At 39.4% G+C, this 19,570-nt stretch overlaps 2 protein-coding genes across 3 annotated transcripts in view; one reads left to right on the top strand and one right to left on the bottom strand.

Annotated features, from left to right (window-relative positions):
• The window catches only part of poc5 (POC5 centriolar protein homolog (Chlamydomonas)), a 92,347-nt gene extending 78,726 nt beyond the window's left edge, over positions 1-13,621 (bottom strand). Inside the window, exons 1-4 of one of the 2 annotated variants that reach the window (XM_055200141.2) lie at positions 13,464-13,621; positions 12,726-12,809; positions 12,449-12,593; positions 12,287-12,373 (exon numbers count right to left, since the gene is read on the bottom strand). In XM_055200141.2, the coding sequence (XP_055056116.2) occupies positions 12,287-12,373; positions 12,449-12,593; positions 12,726-12,809 (316 nt within the window). In that variant the 5' untranslated portion in view covers positions 13,464-13,621. Of the gene's footprint in view, positions 1-12,286; positions 12,374-12,448; positions 12,594-12,725; positions 12,810-13,252; positions 13,275-13,463 lie in introns of those variants that run through there. The other variant, XM_055200142.2, reaches the window with a different exon arrangement.
• A 5,051-nt stretch (positions 13,622-18,672) lies between these two features.
• Positions 18,673-19,570, top strand: part of sv2ca (synaptic vesicle glycoprotein 2Ca) — a 46,781-nt gene continuing 45,883 nt past the window's right edge. The window contains exon 1 of the mRNA XM_055200149.2: positions 18,673-18,836. The gene's annotated coding sequence lies outside the window, so the exon portion shown is untranslated. The remainder of the gene's footprint in view (positions 18,837-19,570) is intronic.

The raw sequence follows: 19,570 nt of genomic DNA, 5'->3' as shown, positions 1-19,570 counted from the left end.
ATTGAATCATCATGAGCCAAGGATTCAGAGGAAACAAGAATTTATTTTCTAGGACTCACGGGTCAGAAGTTGTGAGCATGAACATAAGTGGATTTTTGGACTGTTGGTGGCGCTAGAGGGTTTGAGTCAGACACACCAATGTTGCTATAGTAACTTCTGTGACTGTCCTCTACATGTGTGCCAAATTTCATAACTTTCCTATGTACGGTTCTATGGGCTGCCATTGACTTTTGGGTGGAAGAACGAGGAACAAGAATAACAAATATAGCTGCAAGCAGCGATACCGGGGTCAAGCCGAACATGGCAAAAAATGATTCATACGTGATGACTGCCATGATTTAACATCTAAGTTTGCATTAGTTTTATGAAAAAAAAGCATTTTTCTCCTATCTTGAGACCACTAGGTGGCACTGTGCCAAAAGAACAGATGGTGCCTCAGGTCATAACTGTGATGACACATACCAAATTTAGTGTAAATACAATAAGGCGATACGGAGATATAGCCTTAAATGACTTGACCACTAGGGGGCACTGACCAAAAAATAAATTGTGACTCAGGTCTTGATTGTGATGACACCCACCAAATTTGGTGTAAATACAATAAAGAGATGCAGAGATATAGCCTTAAATAACTTGACCACTAGGGGGCACTGACCAAAAAATTAATTGTGACTCAGGTCTTGATTGTGATGACACCCACCAAATTTGGTGTAAATACAATAAAGAGATGCAGAGATATAGCCTTAAATGACTTGACCACTAGGGGGCACTGACCAAAAAATTAATTGTGACTCAGGTCTTGATTGTGATGACACCCACCAAATTTGGTGTAAATACAATAAAGAGATGCAGAGATATAGCCTTAAATAACTTGACCACTAGGGGGCACTGACCAAAAAATAAATTGTGACTCAGGTCTTGATTGTGATGACACCCACCAAATTTGGTGTAAATACGATAAAGGGATGCAGAGATATAGCTTCAAATCTCTTGACCACTAGGGGGCACCGGAAAGTTTACAAGTCCTCCCAGAACATGTTGCTGATGAACCATACCAAGTTTCATAACAATACGCAATTGCGTTTCTGAAATACTTGAACTTAAAGAAAAATTCAAAATGGCCGACACACAAAATGGCCGACCAAAAACCATTTGGTATCATTTGACTCGGCATGCCTCACGAAATCTAACAAGACCACTCTCATAATTTTACATTCAAGTTTGCAGTAGTTATAAGCAAAAATAGACATTTTTTATATCTCGTGACCAGTAGGGGGCAGTGTGACGAAATGGTGCATGCACCCTCAGGTCATCACTGTTATGACATATACCAAGTCTCATATTAATACACAAAAGTTTTGCGAAGATACAGGCTCAAACACATTTTGGCGTGCTCGCCCTCGCATTCTTTGATGCGTTATACGACAACAAATAGGTCTACCGAAAAGCTTTTGATAACTTTTTGTCTAGAGTGTCTCTAGATGATGCATACCAAAAATCAAGCCAATCACACGAGCGCTCTAGGAGGAGTTCGAAAAAGTAGGTGTTCAATATAATTCAAAATGGCCGACAGGAAGTAGGTTTGACTCAGACATATTTGGTACAGTCAGACTCAGCATGAGCCAAGGAATCAATAGAGTGAAGTCTCATGTCATAGTGGCAATTTAATCAAATGATATAAACATTTTAAACAATTTATTTACATATCCTGACCACTAGGTGGCGCTGTCCTAAAGATTTATAAGTGCGCTCAGAACATGTCACTGATGAACCATGCCAAATTTCGTAGCGATACGCCATTCTGTTTGTGAAATACTGAACTTAATGAGAAAATTCAAAATGGCCGACACCCAAAATGGCCGACCGAAAACCGTTTGGTATCGTTTGACTCGGCATGCCTCAAGGAATCTAACAAGACCACCTTCGTGATTTTAGGCTCAAGTTTGAAGTAGTTATAAGCGAGAATAGGCATTTTTCGAATCTCGTGACCACTAGGTGGCGCTGTGACGAAACGTTGCAGGCACCCTCAGGTCATGACTGTAATGACATATACCAAGTTTCGTGTCGATACAATAAAGTTTTGCGAAGATACGGCCTCACGTCCATTTTGGCGTGCTCGCCGCCATATATGTTGTCAATTTATACGAGAACGCATTGGTCTATCAAAAAGCTTTTGATAACTTTTTGTCTGGGGTGTCTCTAGATGCTACATACCAAAGGACATGCAAATCGGACGGACGGTCTAGGAGGAGTTCGAAAAAGTAGGTTTTACGGAAAATTCAAAATGGCGGAAAGATGTGCATGACACAAATGACATCAACATGTGCAATTGAATCATCATGAGCAAAGGATTCAGAGGAAACAAAAATTTATTTTCTAGGACTCACGGGTCAGAAGTTGTGAGCATGAACATAAGTGGATTTTTGGACTGTTGGTGGCGCTAGAGGGTTTGAGTCAGACACACCAAATTTGCTATAGTAACTTCTGAGACTGTCCTCTACATGTGTGCCAAATTTCATAACTTTCCTACGTACGGTTCTATGGGCTGCCATTGACTTCAATGGCGGAAGAGGAAACATAATAATAATAATAATAATAATAATAATAAATATAGCTGCAAGCAGCGATACCGGGGTCAAGCCAAACATGGCAAAAAATGATTCATACGTGATGACTGTCATGATTTAAGATCTAACTTTGCATTAGTTTTAGGGAAAAAATAGCAATTTTTTGTATCTTGAGACCACTAGGTGGCACTTTGCCGAAACAATAGATGGTGCCTCAGGTCATGACTGTGATGACACATACCAAATTTAGTGTAAATACGATAAAGCGATACGAAGACATAGCCTTAAATGACTTGACCACTAGGGGGCACTGACCAAACAATAAATGGTGACTCAGGTCTTGATTGTGATGACACCCACCAAATTTGGTGTAAATACGATAAAGAGATGCAGAGATATAGCTTCAAATCTCTTGACCACTAGGGGGCGCCGAAAAGTTTACAAGTCCTCCCAGAACATGTTGCTGATGAACCATACCAAGTTTCATAACAATACGCAATTGCGTTTCTGAAATACTTGAACTTAAAGAAAAAATTCAAAATGGCCGACACACAAAATGGCCGACCAAAAACCATTTGGTATCATTTGACTCGGCATGCCTCACCAAATCTAACAAGACCAGTCTCATAATTTTACATTCAAGTTTGCAGTAGTTATAAGCAAAAATAGACATGTTTTATATCTCGTGACCAGTAGGGGGCAGTGTGACGAAATGGTGCATGCACCCTCAGGTCATCACTGTTATGACATATACCAAGTCTCATATCAATACGCAAAAGTTTTGCGAAGATACAGGCTCAAACACATTTTGGCGTGCTCGCCCTCGCATTCTTTGATGCGTTATACGACAACGGATAGGTCTACTGAAAAGCTTTTGATAACTTTTTGTCTAGAGTGTCTCTAGATGATGCATACCAAAAATCAAGCCAATCACACGAGCGCTCTAGGAGGAGTTCGAAAAAGTAGGTGTTCAATATAATTCAAAATGGCCGACAGGAAGTAGGTTTGACTCAGACATATTTGGTACAGTCGGACTCAGCACGAGCCAAGGAATCAGTAGAGTAAATTCTTATGTCAGTGTGGCAATTTAATCAAATGATATAAATATTTTAAACAATTTATTTACATATCCTGACCACTAGGTGGCGCCGTCCTAAAGATTTATAGGGGCGCTCAGAACATGTCACTGATGAATCATGCCAAATTTCGTAGCAATACGCCATTCTGTTTGTGAAATACTGAACTTAATGAGAAAATTCAAAATGGCCGTCACCCAAAATGGCCGACCGAAAACCGTTTGGTATCGTTTGACTCGGCATGCCTCAAGGAATCTAACAAGACCCCATTCGTGATTTTAGACTCAAGTGTGAAGAAGTTATAAACAAAAATAGGCATTTTTCGAATTTCGTGACCACTAGGTGGTGCTGTGACGAAACGTTGCAGGCAACCTCAAGTCATGGCTGTAATGACATATACCAAGTTTCGTGTCGATACAATAATGTTTTGCGAAGATACAGCCTCACGTCCGTTTTGGCGTGCTCGCCGCCATATATGTTGTCAATTTATACGAGAACACATTGGTCTATCAAAAAGCTTTTGATAACTTTTTGTCTGGGGTGTCTCTAGATGCTACAAACCAAAGGACATGCAAATCGGACGAACGCTCTAGGAGGAGTTCGAAAAAGTAGGTTTTAAGGAAAATTCAAAATGGTGGAAAGATGTGCATGACAGAAATGACATCAATGTGTGCAATTGAATCATCATAAGCAAAGGATTCAGAGGAAACAAGAATTTAGTTTCTAGGACTCACGGGTCAGAAGTTATGAGCATGAACATAAGTGGATTTTTGGACTGTTGGTGGCGCTAGAGGGTTTGAGTCAGACACACCAATGTTGCTATAGTAACTTCTGAGACTGTCCTCTACATGTGTGCCAAATTTCATAACTTTCCTATGTACGGTTCTATGGGCTGCCATTGACTTCAATGGCGGAAGAACAAGAAGATGAATAATAATAATAATAAGAAAACTAACAAATATAGCTGCAAGCAGCGATACCGGGGTCAAGCCAAACATGGCAAAAAATTATTCATACGTGATGACTGTCATGATTTAAGATCTAAGTTTGCATTAGTTTTATGAAAAAAATAGCAATTTTTTGTATCTTGAGACCACTAGGTGGCGCGGTGCAGAAACAATAGATGGTGCCTCAGGTCATGACTGTGATGACACATACCAACTTTAGTGTAAATACAATAAAGCAATACAGAGATATAGCCTTAAATGACTTGACCACTAGGGGGCACTAACCAAACAATAAATTGTGACTCAGGTCTTGATTGTGATGACACCCACCAAATTTGGTGTAAATACAATAAAGAGATGCAGAGATATAGCCTTAAAGGACTTGACCACTAGGGGGCACTGACCAAAAAATTAATTGTGACTCAGGTCTTGATTGTGATGACACCCACCAAATTTGGTGTAAATATAATAAAGAGATGCAGAGATATAGCCTTAAATGACTTGACCACTAGGGGGCACTGACCAAAAAATAAATTGTGACTCAGGTCTTGATTGTGATGACACCCACCAAATTTGGTGTAAATACAATAAAGAGATGCAGAGATATAGCCTTAAATAATTTGACCACTAGGGGGCACTGACCAAAAAATAAATTGTGACTCAGGTCTTGATTGTGATGACACCCACCAAATTTGGTGTAAATACGATAAAGAGATGCAGAGATATAGCTTCAAATCTCTTGACCACTAGGGGGCACCGGAAAGTTTACAAGTCCTCCCAGAACATGTTGCTGATGAACCATACCAAGTTTCATAACAATACGCAATTGCGTTTCTGAAATACTTGAACTTAAAGAAAAATTCAAAATGGCCGACACACAAAATGGCCGACCAAAAACCATTTGGTATCGTTTGACTCGGCATGCCTCACGAAATCTAACAAGACCAGTCTCATAATTTTACATTCAAGTTTGCAGTAGTTATAAGCAAAAATAGACATTTTTTATATCTCGTGACCAGTAGGGGGCAGTGTTACGAAATGGTGCATGCACCCTCAGGTCATCACTGTTATGACATATACCAAGTCTCATATTAATACACAAAAGTTTTGCGAAGATACAGGCTCAAACACATTTTGGCGTGCTCGCCCTCGCATTCTTTGATGCGTTATACGACAACGGATAGGTCTACCGAAAATCTTTTGATAACTTTTTGTCTAGAGTGTCTCTAGATGATGCATACCAAAAATCAAGCCAATCACACGAGCGCTCTAGGAGGAGTTCGAAAAAGTAGGTGTTCAATATAATTCAAAATGGCCGACAGGAAGTAGGTTTGACTCAGACATATTTGGTACGGTCGGACTCAGCATGAGCCAAGGAATGAATAGAGTGAAGTCTTATGTCATAGTGGCAATTTAATCAAATGATATAAACATTTTAAACAATTTATTTACATATCCTGACCACTAGGTGGCGCTGTCCTAAAGATTTATAGGTGCGCTCAGAACATGTCACTGATGAACCATGCCAAATTTCGTAGCGATAGGCCATTCTGTTTGTGAAATACTGAACTTAATGAGAAAATTCAAAATGGCCGACACCCAAAATGGCCGACCGAAAACCGTTTGGTATCGTTTGACTCGGCATGCCTCAAGGAATCTAACAAGACCACCTTCATGATTTTAGACTCAAGTTTGAAGTAGTTATAAGCGAAAATAGGCATTTTTCGAATCTCGTGACCACTAGGTGGCGCTGTGACGAAACGTTGCAGGCACCCTCAGTTCATGACTGTAATGACATATACCAAGTTTCGTGTCGATACACCAAAGTGTTGCGAAGTTACAGCCACACGTCCGTTTTGGCGTGCTCGCCGCCATATATGTTGTTAATTTATACGAGAACGCATTGGTCTATCAAAAAGCTTTTGATAACTTTTCGTCAGAGGTGTCTCTAGATGCTATATAGCAAAGGACATGCAAATCGGACAAACGCTCTAGGAGGAGTTCGAAAAAGTAGGTTTTACGGAAAATTCAAAATGGCGGAAAGATGTGCATGACACAAATGACATCAATGTGTGCAATTGAATCATCATGAGCAAAGGATTCAGAGGAAACAAGAATTTAGTTTCTAGGACTCACGGGTCAGAAGTTATGAGCATGAACATAAGTGGACTTTTGGACTGTTGGTGGCGCTAGAGAGTTTGAGTTAGACACACCAAAGTTGCTATAGTAACTTCTGAGACTGTCCTCTACATGTATGCCAAATTTCATAACTTTCCTATGTACGGTTCTATGGGCTGCCATTGACTTCAATGGCGGAAGAGGAAGAATAATAATAATAAATATAGCTGCAAGCAGCGATACCGGGGTCAAGCCAAACATGGCAAATAATGATTCATACGTGAGGACTGTCATGATTTAAGATCTAAGTTTGCATTAGTTTTATGTAAAAAAAAGCAATTTTTTGTATCTTGAGACCACTAGGTGGCACTGTGCCGAAAGAAAAGATGGTGCCTCAGGTCATGACTGTGATGACACATACCAAATTTAGTGTAAATACGATAAAGCGATACGGAGATATAGCCTTAAATGACTTGACCACTAGGGGGCACTGACCAAAAAATAAATTGTGACTTAGGTCTTGATTGTGATGAAACCCACCAAATTTGGTGTAAATACGATAAAGAGATGCAGAGATATAGCTTCAAATCTCTTGACCACTAGGGGGCACCGGAAAGTTTACAAGTCCTCCCAGAACATGTTGCTGATGAACCATACCAAGTTTAATAACAATACGCAATTGCGTTTCTGAAATACTTGAACTCAAAGAAAAATTCAAAATGGCCGACACACAAAATGGCCGACCAAAAACCATTTGGTATCGTTTGACTCGCCATGCCTCACGAAATCTAACAAGACTAATCTCATAATTTTACATTCAAATTTGCAGTAGTTATAAGCAAAAATAGACATTTTTTATATCTCGTGACCAGTAGGGGGCAGTGTGACGAAATGGTGCATGCACCCTCAGGTCATCACTGTTATGACATATACCAAGTCTCATATTAATACGCAAAAGTTTTGCGAAGATACAGGCTCAAACACATTTTGGCGTGCTCGCACTCGCATTCTTTGATGCGTTATACGACAACGGATAGGTCTACCGAAAAGCTTTTGATAACTTTTTGTCTAGAGTGTCTCTAGAAGATGCATACCAAAAATCAAGCCAATCAGACGAGCGCTCCAGGAGGAGTTCGAAAAAGTAGGTGTTCAATATAATTCAAAATGGCCGACAGGAAGTAGGTTTGACTCAGATATATTTGGTACAGTTGGAATCAGCATGAGCCAAGGAATCAATAGAGTGAAGTCTTATGTCATAGTGGCAATTTAATCAAATGCTATAAAGATTTTAAACAATTTATTTACATATCCTGACCACTAGGTGGCGCTGTCCTAAAGATTTATAGGTGAGCTCAGAACATGTCACTGATGAATCATGCCAAATTTCGTAGCGATACGCCATTCTGTTTGTGAAATACTGAACTTAATAAGAAAATTCAAAATTGCCGACACCCAAAATGGCCGACCGAAAACCGTTTGGTATCGTTTGACTCGGCATGCCTCAAGGAATCTTACAAGACCACCTTCATGATTTTAGACTCAAGTTTGAAGTAGTTATAAGCGAAAATAAGCATTTTTCGAATCTCGTGACCACTAGGTGGCGCTGTGACGAAACGTTGCAGGCACCCTCAGGTCATGACTGTAATGACATATACCAAGTTTCGTGTCGATACAATAAAGTTTTGCGAAGATACGGCCACACGTCCGTTTTGGCGTGCTCGCCGCCATATATGTTGTGAATTTATACGAGAACGCATTGGTCTATCAAAAAGCTTTTGATAACTTTTTGTCTGGGGTGTCTCTAGATGCTACATACCAAAGGACATGCAAATCGGACGGACGGTCTAGGAGGAGTTCGAAAAAGTAGGTTTTACGGAAAATTCAAAATGGCGGAAAGATGTGCATGACACAAATGACATCAACATGTGCAACTGAATCATCATGAGCCAAGGATTCAGAGGAAACAAGAATTTATTTTCTAGGACTCACGGGTCACAAGTTGTGAGCATGAACATAAGTGGATTTTTGGACTGTTGGTGGCGCTAGAGGGTTTGAGTCAGACACACCAATGTTGCTATAGTAACTTCTGTGACTGTCCTCTACATGTGTGCCAAATTTCATAACTTTCCTATGTACGGTTCTATGGGCTGCCATTGACTTTTGGGTGGAAGAACGAGGAACAAGAATAACAATAATAATAATAATAATAAGAAAACTAACAATAACAATAGGGTTCTACGCCCCTTCGGGGCTTGACCCCTAATAATAAGAAAACTAACAATAACAATAGGGTTCTACGCCCCTTCGGGGCTTGACCCCTAATAACAATAGGGTTCTACGCCCCTTCGGGGCTTGACCCCTAATAATAAGAAAACTAACAATAACAATAGGGTTCTACGCCCCTTCGGGGCTTGACCCCTAATAATAATAATAATAATAATAATAATAATAAGAAAACTAACAATAACAATAGGGTTCTACGCCCCTTCGGGGCTTGACCCCTAATAATAATAATAAGAAAACTAACAATAACAATAGGGTTCTACGCCCCTTCGGGGCTTGACCCCTAATAAGAAAACTAACAATAACAATAGGGTTCTACGCCCCTTCGGGGCTTGACCCCTAATGAAGAAGAAAACTAACAGATACAATAGGGGTCTTCGCCCATTCTGGGCTTGACCCCTAACTAATAATTGAATATTAAAGGATTAGTCCATTTTATTAAAAAAATTCAGATAATTTACTCACCACCATGTCATCCAAAATGTTGATGTCTTTCTTTGTTCAGCCAAGAAGAAATTATGTTTTTTGAGGAAAACATTCCAAGATTTTTCTCTTTTTAATGGACCCCAACGGGTAACAATTTTAATGAAGTTTAAAATTGCAGTTTCAAAGGACTCTAAATGATCCCAAATGAGGCATAAGGGTCTTATCTAGTGAAACGATTGTCATTTTTGACACGTAAAATAAAAATATGCACTTTTAAACCACAACTTCTCTTCTATCTCCGGTCCTGTGATGTGCCAGCGCGACCTCACGCAATCGCGTAATGCCGTGGAAAGGTCACATGTTATATATATGAAAAGCACATTTGCGGACTATTTTAAACAATAAACTGACACAAAGACATCAATGAGTATCATTTGACATACAACAACGTCAGAACGGTCCTCTTTTTCCACACTTCCCCACTCCACACTGGGGCGTAGTTTCGCATGCGTCCTCCGTGACCTCTTGACGTGATGACGTATTACGTGAGGTCGCGCTGGCGCGTCACATGATCAGAGATAGACAAGAATTGTGGTTTAAAAGTGCATATTTTTTATTTTTCTTGTCAAAAATGACAATCGTTTCACTAGATAAGACCCTTATGCCTCGTTTGGGATTGCGTTGAAACTGCAATTTTAAACTGCATTAAAACTGTTTAGTGTTGGGGTCCATTAAGGTGAGAAAAATCCTGGAGTGTTTTCCTCGGGAGGCATGGTTTCTTCTCGACTGAACAGAGAGGGACATCGACTTTTGGATGACATGGTGGTGAGTAAATTATCTTGGATTCTTTTTAACCCTTTAGGCGCCAGAGGTTTTTTCCTAAAACATTTAATTTTGACATGTTACTTTCAAAAGGCTATATCTTAAACGTGATAAGAGATAGAGACTTTCTGTAAATTAGAGAAATATTAAGGATGAAACACTTTATGGAGGGAAATAAAAATTAATTAAATTTAATCATTAAATTTGCATATTATGACGTCATATGTGGCAGCCATCTTGAATTTTCATGAAAAGTCACATGTTTGAATGATAAAATGCAGCACTTCTTTCCCCCCAAAATGTCCCTCACCTTCTGTATGCTATATTGCACAATACTGAATGCTCAGGTAAATAGTAGGTAGTAAACAAACTGATCTGCGCGCCGATAGACTAACGTTATGCATAATGGCTCCTCTGCCCCGTGTAATGTAACTCCGCCTCTGCTCCTGCTACGGCTCTTTGATTCGGCTCTTTCGGCTCAAGCACTGGCTCTACATTTTAGTGATGGCAGTCCGGCTCTTTTCATAGATTCGGCTCTTCTGGCTCGGCTCCCTTAGAAGAGCCAGCTCCCCTGCATGCGTCTGAAGATTCGGCTCTGCTCGTTCGCTACAAAGAATCAGCTCTTAGAGCCGCTCGTTCGCGAACGACCCATCACTAATGGCCAGATCTTCCTCGCATGCGCCCCGAGTGGAGAGAATTTGCACAGCTTGGACTATTGCCTTTACTGTCGCCGTGATTGTGTGCACGGGACGGAGCACTGGAAGTCGTCCGCTCGCCCGACAGACTCCCAGGGCCCGTCGGGAAGACGCAGCTCGCTCTACATTGCTTTCACGGTAAAAAGACTGGACGCGCATATTACCTCCAGCCTCATTCCCCACACCTGTAACACGCCCGCTAACCCGATGAATTCTCCGACCCCGTGTAACATTCCCACCACTGACATTGGGCAAAGGATTCATCATGTGCTTGGTGTATAACTTAGCTACACTTTCACTTTGTCCAGCCGCACGATTGCAAAGCAGGGGCGCGTCTGAATCGTGGTCACTAAATGAATCACCAGCATCTTCTGAAGGCAGATATTCCCCTTCATAATCATTGTCAGCGAATATAAGACCCAATACTTCATTGCAGGTAAGCTTTTTTGATGCCATTATATGATCATGTATTGAAAAAACTCGCTGAGGTTATCGCTCTGATAAAATGACTCACTTGCACACTAGCTTTGCTGTTGCGCACTTCAATGCGCTCTTGCTCTAATAGTATGTATAGAAGCATGATGTTTTTCTGAGTCGGGTATAAAGTATGACATGTCTGCCATCTAGTGGAGGGGGGGATGAACGAAATTTGACACCCTATGTGACAAAATCGGCAGTTACATTCAGTGACGCATCTTGTCGACAAAAGTCGACCGTGGCGCCTAGAGGGTTAAGAAAATTGACTAATCCTTTAAGATAACAAGATATTTTATAAAAGCACTAATCCACAAAAGGTTGAGTATTACACTAATTTGATCACAGTTAAGAAAATATATATTTTTAAAAATCACTACAACCCAACATTTTGTGGTTTACTGTTTTAATATTCTCTTAAAGGTGCAGTGTGTAAATTTTTAACTTAAAGGTGCAGTGTGTAAATGTTAGCGTCATCTAGTGGTAAGGTTGTGAATTGCAACCAACGGCTCAGTCCACTGCTCACGTCTTGCTTTTGAAACACGGAGAAGCTACAGTAGCCGCCACCGGACAAACATGTCATTGTTGGAGACAACTTAGTAAAAAAGTTTGTCCGTTAAGGGCTTCTGTGGAAACATGGCTGCACAAAATGGCGGGTTTCTTGTAAGAGGACCCTCTGTTTATGTAGATAAAAAGGTCTCATTCTAAGGCAATATACACATAACGGTTCATTATGAAAGGTCTTTATACACCCCTGATAATTTAGTTTTGTATATTATTTTGCATTTCTGTTAAGAGATCCTTATAAAAATTACACACTGCACCTTTAAAATACCAAAATCAATGAGGAAAAATATTAAGCGGCTTAATGACTGTACCCTCAGATGTGCGACTTGGTGGTCTGTATTCTTCTAAGGGTGGGGTTGCTCTTGATGTCACCACAGTGTTTGAGAGCCCTTCATTATCTGAAATAAATAAGAAAAACTGAGATAGTGATATCCAATTCTTATATACTGAATTAGTACAGAATTGTTTAGTACCTGCAGTAGGTTGAACTGGTGCATCCGTTTTAGCAGAAAGCTGTGAATTTTTGCATTGCTGACTTGTGTTTAACAGGTGTAACGGGAGACCTGGTTCATATTTGGGAGTCACAACAGCATACCGAAGAAGTTCTTCATACTCTTCCTGAAAATGCAAAAGAGAAGGAAGAAAACCAAATTCCTTAAATGGTAAAAGATCAAAGTTAATCACAGTTACTAAGCTCTGATATTAGAGAGAGCACATGCTGTTTATGTGACAGCACAGTTAAAAAATCACCTGAAGTTCTGAGGAAACCGAGCTGCCTCTGTCTGAATCTCTTGGTAACACTGGACTATTGCGCTCCATTTCATCCGAGGACATCTGAAGTACAAAATGAACTTATTATTATTAAATATATATAATCAAACGTTGAAACTTTTAACATTAGTTAAAGCAGCACCATAAACTAACATGAACAAATGTAACGTTACTGACATTAACAAAGATTAATAAATACTGAAAAAAAAATTCCTTGTTTGTTCATATTAGTTAATGCATTTACTAATGTTAACAAATATAACCTTACTGTATAAGTGTTACCTCTGTACAGTGTAACTTTATGCTTAACGTTAAACCACAATCATTACACTAGCTCATTTAAGCCTAACTTACATAGAACGATAAAAAAGTAGAGAGCACAGTTAATAACACACGATATTTATCATACAAAATACGACACATTCAAAGAACAGAGAATCGTTTCTATGTAAAAACAGCACAGTTTGCAGTGATAACTCGGCTAGGTAAGGCAACAGTTTACTTACAAACGTTTACATTGTATAATGTGTATGATTATGAGTCTTAAGTCACTGTCACGAAGAAAAATAATTACACATCCAGTTGATACAAAGGTCAATAAACACCCTAGTTGCCTTTCTTCCTGCTGAAGCTGCATTACACGTTAGCATGTTAGTTTTGCTAAATCGTACAAACGGCATATGGTCTAACAGGGACATAAAAACTGTACTTCATTACCTTTCTCTGTGTGTTTGTTTTTCTGTTAGCTGCCTAAAAGAACGTCGTGACAACGAAAAGCAAAAACAAACCCACTCTACTGTTAAAAGCACTCTTTCAAACTGCTAGCAGTTTTAGTAAAGTCTAACATGATTGGTTGAAAATGTGGTTCTTCCGTTTTGGCTATTGTGATTGGATGGAATGTTTCCGTAGTAACGGAGACGCGGAAACGTCTGTTACAGCTGTGCGCTGCCTGCCGGACACAGCCTAGTAATAAAATAAATGTTAAAAAAAAGGACATAGCCTAGTAATAGTTAACAGCGTGGGTTAAGTTGTTCGTTGGTTGGTGGACGCAAATATATCATTATAAACTAGCATATATATATACGTTTTTCGTGTGAACAAACAATAAATTAGCCTACATATTTTCAGTGGTTGAAATGTTACATTTAATGTGATTTGTATATTCATGTTTTTTCTTATTTCAAAGTCTTAAGACGTTGTGATAATGTTACAGATTTTGACAAATGTAAGCCTGCTCTAAAAGAGGTTACACTAATATATTGCCATGTGCATTGTATCTTTAATAGATCAGGAATGTCCTGTTTTAAAGGCTTATTGAAGTCCAGCCTTGCAATAGCCTCACACTATTTGAATAAAAGCACTGCACAGTTTATAAACCCTGTCCCTGTATCTGCATTAACCTTACATTTGCATTTATAACTTACAAAATGGGTATGCATATAGAAAATTTATGGCACAAAGCCCAGTGGAATAGTTTTCAGTAATGCGATTTAGAATGGCAACTACACAGAGAAATATTGGAATTCGTCTCACATGTCAGAAATTTACTCTGAACTCTGATCAATCATTGGACTTGTGCAGTTTATTCCACTCTTTCTAAAAAAGAGTGCTTGTCCTACTTAAAAGTCAACCCACATTCTTACCCCACACCCCGATTCTGTTTGTTCCAGAACAATAATATTGAGCCATTAAGGAACTTTCTCCTCTGTGGTGAATCTGTGAGCTTTAAGATACAAAAACAGACAGAAGACATAAAGAGGCGGTTTCCCGGACAGGGATTAGACTAGTCCTAGACTAAAATAAATGTAAGAGCTGTCCAAAGTGAAAGAACTTGGAGCTGACAGAGAGGGATCGCTCGGAGCTCCAGGACGGGCTCAAGCTAGCGGTCACCACGCCCGATTCATTCCCCGGGGTGGTTGCCGCGACACATGAGCCTGTTCCTGCGAGGGATGAATCGGTCCAGTTAGCTCCCCTGCTGATGGAGTCGTCTGGTCTGGTTCTTGGGAGGTCCACCACTGTGCTCGATTCAGTGTTCTCAACGGACGCCACGCCCGATTATTTCCCCGGGGTGGTTGCTAACGTGTGTGAGCCCATTTCCCCGAGATGGTGGGAGTCGACTCCCGGGTTGATCGGATCCTTGTCGGTTCCCAGGAGGGCCGAGTCATCTGGGTCGGTCCCCGAGATGGCCGCTCCGATTTTTCCGGCTACGTCCCGGCTTCCTGTCCTGCCGGTTTCACCCCGGCTTCCTGCACAGCCGGGTTCACTCCGGCTCTCTGCCATGCCGGCTTCACTCCGGCTCCGCCGTGGTCTCCAAGCCCTCCGTCCCTCCCCTGGATCCACCCTACCAGACTTTTTTATGTTTGTCTTGAGTGTCTGGTAGCCACTCTTTGAGGGGGGGGTAATGTCACGGTTAATCCGTGTCATGTCTTGCTTCTGTTCTGATTGTTGTCACCTGGACATTCATTGATTAATTACCTGCCTCATCACACATGTATGTCATTTATACCCCGTTTACACGAAGGAAAGACGCATATATTTCCCTGCGGTTTGGCCTGTCATTTACACGAAAACCGCGTTTTTATTACAGAAAACGATTATTTCTAAAACCTCCGGCCAAAGTGGATATTTCTGATTACCCCGGTTATGTGTTGCCGTGTCAACTGGGAGAAACGGGGTTTTAGGTTCTTATACGTCACATTTTGCGCCAGAAAATGTTTAAGGTCATGAGAGTGCCCTTACAGTTTGTTTGGCTACTGATCAATCAGGTTTATCATGTTTGCTGTTATGAAAGGTACAGGAAGTCGCTCGTGTTCTTTGTTGGTGTCGATTCTGACGATTTTGATTGGCTTGCATGGCTGTATTCCCCTTCCTACACTGCCTCTCACAGGTTTGGCATAGTTATTATGCCGCTCGACGGCGTATTTATGCGGGTTGATGTAAATGGAAAGTTTTTTTGAAAACGATGTTGTGTGCATGATGTTATTATTGAAAACAGAGGCGGGAAAGTATTCGTTTCTCAAAATACCCGGCTATGTGTAAATGTAGCCTTAGTCTGTGTATTTATACCCCTGTCTGACACACACTCACTGGGGGACATCATTGTCGCTACTTTCATGTCTGTTCCTGTTTCTTGTATTGGATGTTCCGGTGTTTTATTTTCCTGGTTTTGTTTCTTGTTCTATTAATAAATGTTATTTATTTAATTGTGAACTCTGCACTTGTGTCCTAACTTCCTCACTCCTGCATCCCAGTCGTGACATGTTTGACCAACTGCAGAGATGATTTTTGTATGAAACAACTTAAGAGAAACTTTACAGTATCTAGATTTTTAGATTTGAATCATTTATGTTCATTATTCGTAAGAGGGGTGAGGATCTTTTTGAGGTTTTCGCTGATTATCTTTTAAGATGGAGAGCTCTGATCTAATGATCTGTTTTTACTTTGCTCTGATAGTGTAATCTTTGTGATTGTCATGATAAGTCTCTCTTTTGCTATGCTCCTTCTTAAAAAGTGAAATACATGGTTGCACCTTTCAGACAACATTGAAAAGGAGATTGTATTAAAACAGTTTATTCAGCATTTTCTGGTATTCTTTGTAATTTCCAATGATGCCTTTGACAAAATATACATGTTTGATTTAGCTGTGGTATAAATGATTATTTGCATACCATGGAAACAACTGTATCAACAACCAAACAGATATGTGATTTGACTTAAATAATAATGTTAAGCTTTACGTCTTTATTTTTGTCCTGAGATTTAAAAAACAAACTGTAACCCCTTTGACGTAGCCATGGGGCCACATGGATCCAATGCTGGAAGTCCATATTCTGGAGTGGCTCATTAAGTTAAGTGCTTCATGGCTTTCAATCATTTCTGCTATAAATGATCATACCGCAGAGCCATGCCATCTCTTCGGCTCTGTCATAAATAAGAAACACAGAAGCGTAAGGTCACAGACAAAAAGAATTAGTTCATTTAGAGGACAATGATTCATACATCCTTGCTGCTAAGATAACACACACACAAATATTCCTGTCATCTATACAAGCACAAAACTAAATTATAAATAGACCTGGGGTCTCATGTATGCCAAAAAATATTAAGCAATGTTTCCTTTTATAAATCACAGATCACCTGCAAGTGTGCGTACATGAATCATCCTCATCCCACCCTGCAAGCCCATTCTCCCATCATATTTGTTTTTTTATAGATCACAACCTTTTTGTGGGAACTGGCGTACGCACGTTTCTAGCCCTGTTTTGTGTGTACGTACCGTTTATAAATGAGACACCTGGTAAATGAGACCCTCATTGTTTGTGTGATGTAGACATAAGAACTTAAAAGTACACCACAAAGTACAGATTATTACTGTATACAGGGTGCATACATCATACACTCTTGTACTTGAAATGAATAGGCCTATTTGGTACCTCACACACTGAAAACCCTAATAAGTTGATTGAACTCAAATGATTTGAGTAAACTCGTTCCCTCAATTTAATTGAGTAATGGGGTCTCCCTAAAACGTGCATATTTACGATTACTTAACTTGGTGGCCACATAGACTGAACTTAAAAATTTAAATTCACCAAACTTGGAGTTTGTACAGTGCACTTAAACAATTAATTTCACTTGGTGTTCATAAAGATTGAAGTTACATAGTCATTTGTATATAACAAAGTGTAATGAAAGGTATTCAGGACTGACTCTTTGTAAATTAATGAATGAATGAACTTAATTCTCCACAGAAGCACACAACACACTGCACTGTTCACGTATACCTTCATTATAGTGGAAAGAAATACAATGAGTGGTGCATGCATACCAAAGGAAACACTGATCACCTGAATGGTGACTTCACAAAAAACTATAATTTACAAAAAAAAAAAAAAACATCAATAATGTTACAAAGAGTGTAAAACTCTAAGAAATTTTATAATCAACTGGTTTATATTTCCTAACAGTTGTTATTCTTAGACCAAAGATACATCATTCTTAATTTCCAGGTGCAAGGACTTATGGGTATTCCTCACAGCATTTTGAACTGATAATCTTAAATTAATTGCACTTGATTTTTTTAAGTTTATAGATTATGTAAATTAATAGATTAAATGAACAAAGGTAGTTAAGTTATGGATACAAAATGCAAAATTTAAGTCATGATTGCATGACTTTTTGAGTACAGCATTAGGGTGCAGGAACATATGTGTACCTAAATGGTACATATTAGGACCATTTTAAATGGTACTGTCCCATCGATAGTTTTTGTACCTTATTTTCTGACAGTGTATCAGAAGCTACACCCACAGTAGGGGGATTTTTTTTTTTTAATACAGCCTGTGTATTATATAGCCTAGCTAAACAGTCATTATAGTCATACATTTACATGTAGTAATTAGCTGCACTCAATTGTCATAAATTGTGAAAATATATTACAAAGAATTTAGGTATACCTTACATCAAATGATGTGTCCTGTGTGAATTTCCGTTTAATTGTATGCGTTTCACATTGATATCCATTTATTATAGTTACACACAAGACCCCAAATTCACATTTTTATTCCATATACGTAGCCTACTTTTGTAAAGTACTCATGAAGGTAATTGGCTTTTGAAAATGCCTGTTTAAAATGTTTGCAACATATTCTGAATTGCTGCAACACATATTCAGTTCGTGATTATAATTTTGACAGCAATCGATAAAGTCAAAGTCATTTTTAAAAATCTATGAATTTTAATTTTCAAATGGATATGCCTACGTCATAAATCCATCACTAGCGCTTATGGGGGTTTCTTTAACGTCATAGCGCGGTGTTTCCGCAAGGTAAATTTGCCCGCATAGCGTTATTACTACAACACACAGCAAATGATTCTCTCTCTCTCTCTCTCTCTCTCTCTCTCTCTCTCTCTCTCTCTCTCTCTCTCTCTCTCTCTCAAAGTACTGCAGAGACAGAACTGCAGCGACTGCTTTATTTGCTGGATATCTCTAGGATACAAATAAATCTCATTTCATTAGACTCGGGTGGTGTCTCGTTTAGAGTAATGGATAGCCAACATCGACATCTTATCCGTTCCTCTTCTTAAAGGGTAAGTAAACCGTTTAAATGTTATATAGCTGCAATCCCTTTTTTATTCAGATATTAAAAATATCTGAAATTACCAAACCTCGATGACGTTCAAGTTCTACGTAGTTTGTAGTGGATGTAAGAGTTAGGCACTAGTTAGGATAGCTACTGCTGGACAGTTCAGTTGGCAACAAGCAAAAGTTATCCTTTTACGATTTTTTTTTACTGAAAAGTGCTTAACGGGCTGTCTAAAAGTTACACTTAACTGTAACATTTGGTCGTTCTAAATGATAATTAATTTATCACCAAATTACTGGAGCGGAGTGTGCGGTGCTGAAGGAATGAGAATCATTGCACCCCTAAAAATCAGTTTTGACATGAGCGAAAGCGACTGGTCGGGCTTGAATAGAGCACAGTGCGCGGATCGCCCGCCTCGGGCTGAAAATGCAATGCAGAGAGCGAAAGAGAAGAAAAGAAGGGGAGAGAGAGCGAGAACTTAGCTTGGACTCAATGGACTTAATGGGCAGCCCATATTATCCTTTCATATATTTATGCTTTCTTATGCATTTCGTGGGATTACGTAGTCCCAACAGTGTAACAAATGCGAATAAGTTTAATAAACGTTCTTCTAACGTAGGCTACTAAATTAAATAGTATTAGTGTAGCCTGCTTAAATGGCATTTCTTAAAATTTTTATTTTATATATATGTATTTTTTTAAGTTAGGACTATCTGTTTTGGGACGAACATTTTACAA

The sequence above is a fragment of the Misgurnus anguillicaudatus genome, chromosome 22, assembly GCF_027580225.2.
Source record: "Misgurnus anguillicaudatus chromosome 22, ASM2758022v2, whole genome shotgun sequence".
In the NCBI taxonomy this organism is placed as follows: domain Eukaryota; kingdom Metazoa; phylum Chordata; class Actinopteri; order Cypriniformes; family Cobitidae; genus Misgurnus; species Misgurnus anguillicaudatus.
This window is presented reverse-complemented; position numbering and strand designations above follow the sequence as displayed.